This window comes from Lacerta agilis, chromosome 9 (genome assembly GCF_009819535.1).
Source record: "Lacerta agilis isolate rLacAgi1 chromosome 9, rLacAgi1.pri, whole genome shotgun sequence".
Classification (NCBI taxonomy): domain Eukaryota; kingdom Metazoa; phylum Chordata; class Lepidosauria; order Squamata; family Lacertidae; genus Lacerta; species Lacerta agilis.
This window is the reverse complement of record NC_046320.1, coordinates 58,257,112-58,270,410: the sequence shown is the minus strand read 5'-3', so window position 1 is coordinate 58,270,410 and position 13,299 is coordinate 58,257,112. Positions and strand designations below refer to the sequence as shown.

Genomic DNA, 13,299 nt, shown 5'->3' with positions numbered 1-13,299 from the left:
TTTGAAGTCTTTCCCTATTTTCAAATATTTTAAAAAGCATTTACCTACTTATTAACAACTTAATGAACGTATTATGCACATAATCACCAAAGACTAAGCCAGTCTTTTCTTTTCTTTTTAAAAATTGTATTACAAATGAAAGCTGAAGAAGTTTGCAGAGAAGTTTGCATTAATATTTTAATCACTGGGTATCAGCAGGGGATGTTGCTAGTAATTTAATTGAAAATTAGAATTTTTATCCTGGTGAGATTATGAACTGTGACTATCAAGAAAGTACTCCAATGTATTGGAATGATTAGTAGAGCTGGTTTGTATGTGATATCATTCCCAATACAACCTCCCTTGAAAAGTATATTGGTAATCAAGGTTTGAAAGACAGAAGAACAATTATTATCTACCGGAATGAACATGGTACTGTTACCTTTTTCAAACAGCATCCTCTAAAGCAGTTTCCAATTTTTGATGTAGGCTCATATGTGCTTTTGGTCAGTTCTATCGGTACTGAAGTTGTTGTGCGCATCTTACTTTTATCGAATTTCTGTTTCTCAAAGCAGAATTAATGAATAGGATAGCCGTATTCTGGTAGGTGTGCTGGACATTAACCTTAAAGGAAGTCGGGTTTTTTGTTTTGTTGTCTTTCAAAGAAGTGGGAATCCTTGTTGTGACCATATGTGAATGGATGGCTCTGTGGACTAGCTCCCTGGCTTGCCCACTTTCCATTTGGAGTGGGATTCTGATTTGGGGCTGCCTTCTAACAAGCCAGAAACCTAGTGTTCTTGGGTGAAATGGCCAAATGAGAGATCTGTAGAACTTGCATTTCCATCTCTGCATTCTGTGGTGGTACTGTTACCTGTCAGGACCGTAGGCCAAAACATCAGGACACTGAAACTGATTCTTATTCATATTTATTTATCATATCATTTGTGTGTTTATTACATCTATATCCTGTCTGTTGATCTACCCGAAGGCATCAAGGAGACTAAATTAAAATTTCCAAAAGCAAGAATAAAGCAGTTATTAGAAACAGTATAATGATTCACCAAGGGAAACCTCTCATAAGGGCACATATTCTAAGAAAGTTATTCGTGGTGAACTCCCATTGAAATCATCCTTTGGGTCAGCAACAATGGCTGGTAGGAACAGAGAGTTCTTCACCACAGAGAAGAAAGCCCATTGTTCTTCATGACCTTGCCTGTTTCACCCAAAGGATACACAAGTTTCAATAGTAGAACTAATTTGTGCAATTTTCAGTACTCATTTAATAATTTCTGGGTGTCAAGCTTGCTATTTGTGACAAGCCTTCCTATGAGAAAAAAATAGTTTAAAGGTCATTTTGGGGGGTGTTTTTTTTTACCTGCATAAAAGAGACAACTTTCCAGGTTAATTGAGTTTACCTAAAAGTTTCAAAGTCACAAATGAACATTATTTTGAGGGTTTTACTTTGATTCGTGGCTAGCAATGTTTTCATCGATTTTTGTACCAGCCAAGTTTCAAAATTTTCCAGTGCCATTTCCCTAGGGTTTCACAGTGAGGAGCTGCAACTGGATTGCCATATGTTTTACTCACACAAGTTAACAAATATCTGCGCCGTGATGTCACCAAGCTTAGCCAGTTTATATTATAAAGACACCTTGGAGAAAAGACAGTGAACAGATAATGGGGAGAAATAAAATAGCGCATTTGCTAGCATAAGCAAGGGAAGTAAGCGTTGATAACAATTCATAGAACAGTTGTCATGCAGCTAAGATTTAGGTTTTTTGGTCTCCAATACACCCCACCAATTCAGGGCTTTAATTTTAACAGGGGAACTTAAAGGATGATATTCAACTAAGTTTTACTTAGACACATTGAAATTAACAAACATGACTAAATTATGTCCATTAATTTCAATAGGTCTACTTTGAGTAAAACTTATTTGAGTACCACCCTAAGTAATGAATTATGTTACTATAATTTGGAACACAGCATTTCTTCCTGCATTGTAAATCGATGTTCAGTTAAATTATGGTTCCTTGAGTATTTGACTAATATGGAATGCAGTGCAGTGCAGTTCCGATTTTTCCAGAATGCTCTGAAAACATTTGTAAAGTGGCTTCATAAAATTGGTTTTGTCTATCACTTGTTTACCTTTTGTTAAGACTTCACTTTGGAATTATGGAGAGAACTGTGATGTCTTCTCAACAGATTTCCTTGAACTGCAATTTTGGTCACCTCTGTATTTGCTAAGCTCATTTGTGCCCCAGGATTTAGATATTTGTCCTGCGCATAGCATACTGATAAAGAGGAGAATTAATTAAAATAGGTAGATCTCATGTGTTCAAAGGTTGCAAGGTTGTCAAGAGACCTTGGCCAGAAAAGGAGGTAAAACAACATACTGAAAAATAACAACAACAACCCATTTCTAAGTGTACTTTAAGACAATATCCAAGCAAAACCTATTTGTTTGCAAAACGTTTGTGCGTGCGTGTGAAAAATAGGGAGGGAGAGAAATTTGCTAATGGGTAAGCGATGAGCATATCTTAATAAATCAATGTCAGTTTAACCTTCTTCATCTTCTTCTGTTCTTCAAGATCTTCTTTGATTAAGATATCAAGAAATAATTTCTTAAATTTCACTTGCATAATCTAAACAAAGAACAAAGATGCATGTACCGTTTGTAATGCAGTTTTCAGTGGTGATGAGATTACATGAACTGATAGGTGCCTCAGTACCAAGCCATATGTTACTATTAAGCAGACACAGATGCTATTTCCATGGTCGGGTATGATTTTCCTTAATCAAACATAGTGCTTTTGCAACTTCCTACTATTGGCTCTTCTGTTGGAGAACACTCAAGCACACACCCCCCCGGCCCAATGTTGTAGAAGATTCTGCAGCATTGTCCAGGGAACACACTCAATTTGTCTCACCACCACCCTGCTTCCAACCATCCTGCATTTGTCCAAAGGTTTGTATACATATAGGCTTTGTCTGCTTAATAGAGGATCTTGCCCTTTCTCAGTTGTGAAGGCAGAGCCTGCATGCAGCCAGCCTGTATATTGGCTCTGCTCAGAACTTTAGATGAACTGTTGCAGAGACACAATCACAATCTCACCCACTTCCGTGATGCATTCTTGAGTGGCTGTATGGGGCAATTTACAAAACAATGCTAAGATGTGGGTACTAAGAAGCAGATTTTAAAGCATGACCATCATGTGCCAAGATGGGAGTTGCACCCAGTCAAAACATTATAAGCTGCACATAGTGGTATGGGGAGGGGTCACTCGTTTGACATGGCAGCTAGAATCATCACCATGTTGTTGCAGTGGGGTAGATCCAAAGGCAAGAAGGAAACCAGCTTGCTACTAACTGTGAAAGCTTGGACAACAGTCAAGTGCTAGAATAGGTAGGCTCATGAGCAGCTCTCATGGCTATGCTTGGGCAAGACAAAGTACATTGTTGGTTTCAATTGCGACATTTCAATGAGGTGTAAAGCAGCCATTCCAAAAGTGGAAGACACCTGCATTTGGAAAGCCTGAATGGATCTTACTCACTATTTGAAAATAACTGCTCTTCATGGTGTGATGGAAACTACTTTATGATCTCTTCTCAAATGGTTTATTGCATGGTTACAGCCACTGATTTTTCCCCAGACAAGGACTCAAGGCAACTTACAACTAAAATAGAAACAACTATTGGGGGGGGGATCATTAAAAATATTGTGAAGACTGCTCAATATATTCCACCTTTTGTATTTACCCTCCTCCGCACCCATTTTCACCCATTTTCTACAACCCTCTTGTTTGTTTGTTTGTTTGTTTGTTTGTTTGCTTTAGTTTTTTAGCTAGCAGACATAGTTGGCAAAATAAGTATATTTATATGATAGATATTGCTTTGGACATTGAAACATAAATCACTTTAAGCTAGTGAACTATTTTACATGATGCACTGGGCAGTTCTGTGTTCCACTTAGGGATATTGCTACAGCACATTCATGGTAAACTCTTTGTTGACAGCATTTAGGGCTAAATGCACTGATGCACAACACTCCCTTGTGGCTTCCTGGAAAGGAATGGAGTGTCTTGTCCTTGCCACCTGACAGAAATTCTGGCTCTGCAGTTTGTTGCCAAAAATACCATTATGTTTACATAGGATAACATCTGTTCCTGCCATTGTTCATCTCTTCTGCTGTTGTGGGTGCTTTCTCCTTCTGTGTCTTCCACATTTATTATGATAGTATTTGCAACATCTAAAATATGGTCCATATCTCAAAACGTATTAGCAATGCATGAACAATTTGCACTTACTGATTGGGTTCATAATTGCATGTCCATGTATTCATCTGCATTACTTCTGGATCTTATGTATAATATGTGGTTGCAGGTGAGCATGGGAGCATGTGCACATTTTTAATTCTTCCTGGTTTTTGTTTTTGTTTTTGCATTTACCATATTACAAAATATTTTTTTCCCAAACACTTAAAGGTATTTTAAAGTTATTGCTTCACAGAGGCAGCTCTCTCCATTGACTTTTGAAGCAGAGCTGCATTTGGGCGAAATGCAGTCATTCCAAATGGATTATTTATCAGAATCTCACAGTGCTTCTACTCAGTGTCTAATGCTAATAGTTAACAGTGGTTTTATTATTTTTTTAAGAATAGTTTAAAAATGTAGTTAAGGTACAAGATGTGGCTTTCAGTGAAAACATGAGTTATCTTTAATGGGAAAAAACCCAGTGATGTCTTATCTGTATTATTGGAAAACCAATAAAATCTTAACTGCACAATATAACAACAATAACCATATCTTAAATCAATGTCAAAACATTTTGTTTTTGACATCCTTACAACAATCCTGTAAGGTAGGTCAGTCTTCTTATTTACATACTGAAGAAATGTGACGGGGTAAAGCCCAAAAGATCAGTTTCTGCAGCGATGCTTCTGTCCACATGCTGTTGGACTCCAGCTCCCATCAGACACAGCCACTATGGTCAGTGATAATGGGAATTGTATCTGGAGGGTTGCAGGTTCCCTGCTCTAGTTAAAGGGTCACATATAAGCTAAATTCAGATCAGAGACTTCCTGATATTTATCACAGCTCCTTATCCACAAACTCTCTAGACAAACATACTAGAAAAGTCTAAAACGTGTGCAGCATATGTTGAGTACACAGCCAGATCTCCTTTGCATTAGTCAGGTAATTGGATTCAGAGCAACACAAAGCTAATAGAATTTTGTTAATTCTCCTCAGTTCATCTTGTTTGTCTTTGGTACTCAATTTCCCCCTAATCTGATTCTTCGTATAGATGTGGGATCCTTCTTTATTGAGATTCTTTCTCTAAATGTGCAATGTTTTAGTTAAAAGATATGTATTGGAGTATTTCACTGATTATAATAGTAAGCATGGTTATATTTGTTTTAATCATTATTATGCTTTGGCTTAAATATTTTAATACAACTTTTTAGGGCACAAGGCATCTGTAACACAAATATTGTTTTATGTCTCTTCTACCAGTGATGCATGCAACTTAATCTTTGAGACGTCATTTATCATATTTTTTTCTTCTTTTTTAAAGGCCCTGTGGAATTCTTCATGTTCTGAACGTTCAGTTTACAAACCAATCAGCATCTCATTGGTACCAACATTATTTAATTAAAATAACATATCCTTGGACACACATACCACATAGACAATTAGTTTCACTTTGTTGCCTGTATAAAGAAGAATCTGCCTTTGCCTTTGGGGGTTTGCTGGGACAAAATGCCTTGCTCATTATAAAAAAAAAAACAAGTATTCTTCACTATTCTCATTTGCATTAACAAATATTTGATTAAGTTATTACCAATTAATTATTACAGGTGTTTGAAAAATCAAAATAAAGTACAATTTTATCTTCCATAACTTGTGTACAGTTGTATTGTCCTTTGGGGTCAGTGGTAGTAAACCTTGGTGGTTACCAAGAGCAACATTCAAGGCCAATGTTCCTGTTTTAGGCAGGAAACCGTTTTGGGCCACACTGAGTCTATTGTGACTTCTCATGGCAAAATAAGCTACTAAGCAGTTTACAAAATATAAAAAGCCAGTTAGGTTTTTGTGCACGTTTCCTGTAAAATTCACATTTTGTGCACTTTTTTTTTTTTTTTTTACTGAGACAGTCACAAAATTTGGAGAAGTGTAATCCCAATGGATACGTTCGGGACTAACAAATTAGGGTGGTTTGGTTTACATGGACCAATACTTCTCTGTTGAGAAGCTCCCTCCCCAGAATTTACTATAACCAGGCAATATTAACCAGGAGATATCACATCATCTAGTTTTATATTTACAGTTTAGCATAGGTGCAACAAAACAGCAACCAGTCTTTTCTTCTGTCTTCTTATTCTTACATCTAGCTCATGTGTTGCTCTGCTAGCTGTCGATTCTCATCTTGAGCCTACTATTTTGTAAATAATTTACTTGTATATGGAACACCATTTTAAACTCTCTCTCAAAAAATTTCAATTTCTCCTTCTTTGCATAGCCAAACCTAACCCAGTTTACAGATCTTTTACCTCTTTCTCTTGTACTACTATATCAGGAATAAGGTAGCTGTGGCCCCTCCTTATGTGGTACAACTCCCATCATCCCTGATCATTGGGGATGCTGGCTGAGGTCGATTGATAGGAGTTGCAATTGAAGAACATTTAGAGGGCCACAGATTTTCCATACTTGTACTATATATTGAATAGAACATTATATAGTACAGAACACTTATAAGAACATGGTGAGTTTTAATGCTAACATGTCTTATAATCCAATTAGTAACAAATACTGTTTCAAGGAGATCGAAGGAAACATCTCTTGGCTGAATTTATTCTCCTCCTCTGTTCTCATTTTCTTCCTTTAACTTCTTTTCTGGTATCTGCTTCTGATTGCATCTGTTATCATAGCTGGAAATACACCCTCAACTCTACTAAAATGAGCAAAGGCAGGGTCTCAATGAACTCAGTGGGGCTTGCTTTCGAGCAGACATGCATACGATTGCATGAGTAGAATCCAAGGCAATGCAGATTTCTCGGAAGTATGGCTAGACGTGATATAAAACATGACATGACTGCATCACATCACACTACAGGTAAGAACATCAGGAATACTCTGTTGGCTGAGGTCAGGATCAGGAAAGAAGGGAATTATACTGCAAGAGCACCTTGTTGACTATTCCTGATCTAGAAGAATGGCTTTATGGAGGAGAATTCATTTTGTACAATCCCACACCAGCAGTCTGCAGTGTTACATTCCAGGAAAGGTTTTATAGTTTGATGAATTATTTGCCTAGAAAGTATCTTAGGTTGCGCTCTTGTGGTCCCTGGGAGGGTCGTAGAATTTTGCAGAACTCCCACTCCTCAGGCAGAGAGGAAGAATACGCTGTCTAGCCAAAGAAGTCTTCCCACTGCAGCCAAGGAAACATCCACAGTGGTCGCTCCTTTGCTTTTGGTGCTCTGACAGGAGGAGAAAGGAGACCTGTTGGGGGTGCATGGGGGGGAGGCTTTGGATCTGTTAAACCAAAAGCCCTCCTGTTCTCCTTAAGTGCCCCTGAGACATGAGGAATACATCAGATTGCATATTTTTGTGTGTCCTCTCCAACCACTCCCCCACAAGTCAGAACCCCCCCCCCCCCCGCTCTGGCTGGCAAGAGACTGGCAGGGCTCAGAATGGCGTTGCTTTTGCCAGCACATGTTATTTCCACACATACCCTCCTGGGAGTGCTCTCCTAGCTCCAAATATGCATTTATTTTTACTCAGTGGAAAGGGCCTTGTAGCACCACTTCATTCTCCTTCATTATGGTTGACTGTATCATTGTCATCACTGCCATCGTTTGCAGGCCTCTACTAGATGCAGGCAGAAAAGAATCTGGAAGAAGAGTCATTTTACTGATTTGAGAAAGGAAAGCAGTTTGCTAGTATAAGTGAAAAAAGTCCTTGACTTCTGCTTTTACTAGTGCACCCATTGAGAAGAAAAGCGTGCATCCAGATATTGCACAGATGTAATACAATGGGGGCGAGGAGACTGAAATGATAGACTATGGTGCAGTTCATGCGTTGCTCCACGTCAGAGATGCATGCAATATGTGAGCAGCTGACCCTTGCAAACAGTAGTGGGCAGAGGGGCCCTCTGCAACAGTAGCTGATCACACAGGTGCTGATTATTTGGAGTAACTACATGTGTTCACCTACTCACACCGCTCTGCAAACATTCATGCTGAACACATACATATGTAGCTGGAGCCACTAGGGGCTGCACTGTTCAGAGGAGCAAGGACAGCTGATTCCTCTTACTGCTCCGTGTGATAGCCACACATGTGACATAAATAATGTGTGAATAGGGAGGATGAATAGACTATAATAGCCATCATTGTTTCATATGGACAGTACCCGTGTAAATTTTGATGCATCTGCTCCAAAAATAAGGTTACCAATACAGGCTGTTTTCAAGTAAGTACATCATTTTCAAGTACTGAAATACTGTTTTTTTGAACTACACTACTCTAAAGATATTAACATTGTGAATGTCATTACAATGCAAAGCTGGATATAATATTGCAGCTTTACTGCGATAATAAGCTTACATTGTATATTTCCTACACTAACCAGAAATCCCATAACAATTCTGATATATTTAATTCCATACTTATGCACATTAAACCTTTTCAGATTCACACAAATGCATAAGGTATAACTCAGATTTTTCCATTCCATTTTTTCATTAAATTCAGGAGATAGTCTATTTTATGGTCTAAATACCTTGATGGATGCTAGTGATATTCCAGCTTCAGTGATATTCTCACATAATGGTGCATTTGAGAAATACTGACATAACAAGACACCTTAATAATTTTTTTAATATAAAAATACATTTTTTTGCAAACTCAGAAGTACAAAAATGTAGAAAAGGGCCTTGGGATATAAAATTCCTTAGAACAAAAGAACTCCTTTTTTCTCCTTTATTGTTTGTAATGATTCTATGGAGCACTTTTGAAATAATGTTTTAAGTGTTAATTAAAACAGAGAGAAGAAGCAGAAAGAGAAAGGAATAAGACAAAAAATAACAAAAGAAAGCAGGGAAGGTGTCTGTGTGGGTTTCTTGGCCGCTTAAAAGTGCAGGTCTCTTCAGTTCATGGCTGAAAAGCCACAAATAGTAAGAAATCACTGGGCTAATACTTACACTTACTTAAGTATTTTATTCCTTTATTAATTCTTTAAAACATATTATTTTAACATATTGGCCAGAGGCTTCAAGGAAAATGGTAAACCTAAGTCACCAGCAACAATAGAAATCAAGGGTTCATTCACTGCATTGCAACGAAACCAAAAGATTGTCTTCAGCTCCAAATCCCATCACCTAAGCATCACCTCCTTAAAGGACCTGTGTTTCAGAAGGTCGCGGACTCTCCTTCATTGGAGGTTTTTAAACAGAAGTTGAATTATCACCTGTCAGTGATTCTTTGTGTGATACATGCATTGCAGGTGGTTGGAGGAGATGACTTTTGGAATAACTTCCTACTCCACAATTCCATTTCTCTGGTGATTCAAGGCCACCAGCCGCATAACAGGCAGGGAGAAGACCCCAAGCCGACCCTCATACAGGAACAAGATGTCCTAACATAACCTAGATATGATCCCAGATCATTAGAGCTTAAAAGAGCAAAACCAACTGTGAATTAAGCTTGGAAATCAGAACTGATAAAATTAAGCATTGATTAACTTTCCCCTCTCTGTTCTATTTGAGTGTTTAAATGGAGGTTGTGCTTTGTTTTGAAGCAAAGGGCTGTATAGCAAACTTTTAAACGACCATGCACTGATGACATATTCCTTTCAGTTTGGGACTGTTAAATTAATATGATGTATTAGGATTTGACTGGGGCAAGGTCCTAGTCAATGTCCTTTAAATGTACATATGTGGTTATCTCCAGGACACCCCAAACAAAAGTGGGACAAAAGTGAAGGGGGGAGATCTAGCCCTTTTAAGGTGAGAGCCAGTGTTGGGAACAATTTGTCTTCATAAAATGATATGTTTAAGAGATCCTCTGGGTGACTTGGATTACATCAGAATACATTTCGTTTGGTGGCCGGAAAGGCTGTAGAGGTGAAGGTGAGAAGTATGCTTTAAGATTTATGGATGCAGGCATTTCTGAAGACATAAGCGGAAGCAGAAAATTACTCTATACTTTTTCCTTCTCTGAAGGTTGACAATTTGTCCCATATGCACATACACATCAGACCCTAAACTTCAGAAAAAGTCTGAGGGATGAAGTAAGGTCTGGGAGTTGGGTTCACTTACAGAATAAGAAATGCATTGAACTGTTTCTGTTTGTTTCAATGATGTGTTTTATTGTTTCATAGCTCTTTTCTTTTTGTACACTTGTTTTACGTTTTGTACCCTATTGCATGTCAATGACCCGACCCCTCCCGTGGAAAATGAATACATAGACACGATAAGTAAAGTTAAAATGGGCGAATAAAAGGCCACAACTTTATTGGTTACGGATGTTGAGCGGTATTGGCTTTAGGCATATTCGACTCCAGTACGTCGTGCTGGCAGTCCGGGAAGGGATAACCACTGATGGGAGAACCCCTGCTGCTGCACATCAGCTAGGGATTCACCCTGTGATCACCGGTATGGGGCGTGCCTTAGGCCCTCGCCTTCCACGGTTCTGGACAGTGCCACGCCCCCCGGACTCCTTTAACGAAGTACCCTTCAGCATTTTGGGGGAGGTGATACCTATTTATCCACTTGCACTTTGACGTGCTAGGTTGACAGGAGCAGGGACCGAGCAACGGGAGCTCACCCCATCGTGGGGATTTCGAACCGCTGACCTTCTGATCGGCAAGCCCTAGGCTCAGTGGTTTAGTCCACAGTGCCACCTGTGTCCCATAGTACATGGGTAGACAAGCCTAAAAAGCCCAGGACACAAATTTTAACAGCCCTCTGGTGGCTATGGTGCCTCATTTGCCAGAAGTAAATTCAGCATTAACTCTGGAAGTGTATACTCAATCCTGACTAAACTTAGCCTCTTGGTGCATATTTTGCTCTAGGGGGCTTAGTTTGGTCAGAATCGAGTGTGCACTCATCTGGTAACAATACAGAGGCATTGTATTTTGATTTAAATTATTTCTAAGTTTGCATCTATACATATAAATTTTCTTCTTCTTCTTCTTCTTCTTCTTCTTCTTCTTCTTCTTCTTCTTCTTCTTCTTCAATTCCATGTCCTCTTCTATCCTCTTTTTATTTCCTGTTTTTTTGGTGAAGTGTTCTGAACAAACCTGGAACTTGATTTGATGGCACAGATGCACTCAGCTCCTGCTGTCTGCAGTGAGAGCAGTATTATGGACTTGATGGGCTTTTGGCTTATCCAGCAGGGTTCTATGTCTCTTGAGAGAAGTTCAGTGCATTTTTTTTGTTAGCTTTTGTTTAACTCTAATATTCCAGACAGTTCCAAGGAAGGCTAAATAACTACAGGTTCCAGAATTTCTGTTTAAAGTGAATGGCCTTAGAAGAGAATTGGAATCTCAGCAAGAGCTTTAGACAGATGTCTCTTTTTTTTTTTTACAGATTATTAAGTTTGGGAAAGACAAAATTCAAAGTGATTTTGTTTCCCTTTAAAACCCTACATACCTTAGGACCAAAGTACTGAAGGAACGTCTGCTCCCATACCAACCTGCCATTGCAATAATCTTAAAAGTCTCCTCCTTTATGGAATTTCCTCCCCAGAAAAGCTCATCTGGTACCAACATTGGTTGGTGATGACAATTTTATTATTATTATTACTTTCCCAGACCTTGTAACGTATTAATGATTTTTGTGGTTTTATTCTTATTTTATCTGGTAAACAGTCCCATAAATAGCTGGATCTTTTAAATTAAATAAATGAGCTTGGAATGAACTCCACTTTATAAACCCTGCAGTTTGATTCAAACTCTTAAACCAGGTTATAATTTTGGGAAGAGCAGTTTAAAAATATACATTCTGGATCTGTAAAGATAGTTTGCTGTTCAAATTTTATTTTTGATTTTAAAGTATTTCTCTTAATCTGAAATCTGAGGACACTGCTAATCTAGTCAATAACATTGTATTATATGAATGTTAGAGGCAAATCTAAAGAAATAATGGAAGAAAAATGAAATTGGAACTACAGAGAGAACATACCTAAAAGGCGAGTCCCCAGAAAGGGATAACAAGATGAATGGAAGGCTTTGAAGAGATGTATTATGGTAGTACAAGCCTAAAATAAATTATTTTGGTCTTCACTATTATTACCTTTTCATTTATGAGCTGTCATCTCCTGATTTTTTTTTTTAAATCTCTAAGATTAACTTTGCTGAGAACTTCATGGGGTGAATGAAGCATTATTTTTTTTATTACTGCTTTTGGTTTCTGAGAGTAAGGATAAATAACGATACCACCAAATTATAATGCAGTTGGTTAATATTATCTTTCTCCAAATCTAATCTAAGCACCAGAATGAAAATGTATGACTTTAATTAATGCTACTCTGCCTATCTAGGCTTGAAGGCTGTGAAGAGTTTATGATGCATCATAGCATATTTAAAGCTCCATAAAATAGATTCTTACTGTTTATTTGAAAACAGCAAAGATTGCCATGAGCACAAATTGTACTCCACATGTGAAGAAATCATTGCACTGACAACAAGAAAAGGCATTTATAATGCCATTCAAAAAATATTTTCATAGTTAATGAGTTATGTTTTTTGTGGTTTATTTAAAAGGAAAATAATATAGCTGGAGATACATTACTGTGGCCTTCTCAAAAACTATGTAAACCCAAGCAAGATCAGGGAATATAATACTTCTAATACGTATCAACATCATTAGAGCCTGCTGGATCAGACCAATGGCCCATCTAGTCCAGCATACTATTCTTACACTGATTAGCCTATGGGAAACCCACAAGGGAAATCTATAGAGCTATTGCATCAGGTTTACTTGAAGAACACAGAAATGGCATGGTCCGCACTCAGGTTGCCATTGAATAGACAATTGCTGTAATACACTACAAGCCCAAGGGGCCTAAAATGCAGTATATGATAAGGCAGGAAAGTTCAAAGCCATGATAAATTTTAAATGAATAGTGTGGACTTGTTGAATGGAGCATGGTGGTACACAGTGGGGAAGGTAACAGAAGGGCAGTTTGTTTTAGAAAATGTTTGGATTATTGTTGTTAGTGAAGTTGAGGATAGTGAAGAGACCATTTTGCTGAATATGCTCCAGGGTAGATCGGACGTTCTGCCCAACCATTTAGGAGAGCATGACAAAGCATAATAA

The 13,299-nt window shown here is 38.1% G+C and overlaps 1 protein-coding gene across 2 annotated transcripts in view; it reads left to right on the top strand.

Annotated features, from left to right (window-relative positions):
- CCSER1 (coiled-coil serine rich protein 1) overlaps positions 1-13,299 on the top strand; it is a 690,560-nt gene that overhangs the window by 408,649 nt on the left and 268,612 nt on the right. Inside the window, exon 10 of one of the 2 annotated variants that reach the window (XM_033160592.1) lies at positions 5,554-5,874. The exons of the other annotated variant lie outside the window; for it this stretch is intronic. Coding sequence (XP_033016483.1) covers positions 5,554-5,634 — 81 coding nt within the window. The 3' untranslated portion in view covers positions 5,635-5,874. Of the gene's footprint in view, positions 1-5,553; positions 5,875-13,299 lie in introns of those variants that run through there. 2 annotated transcript variants of the gene reach the window in all.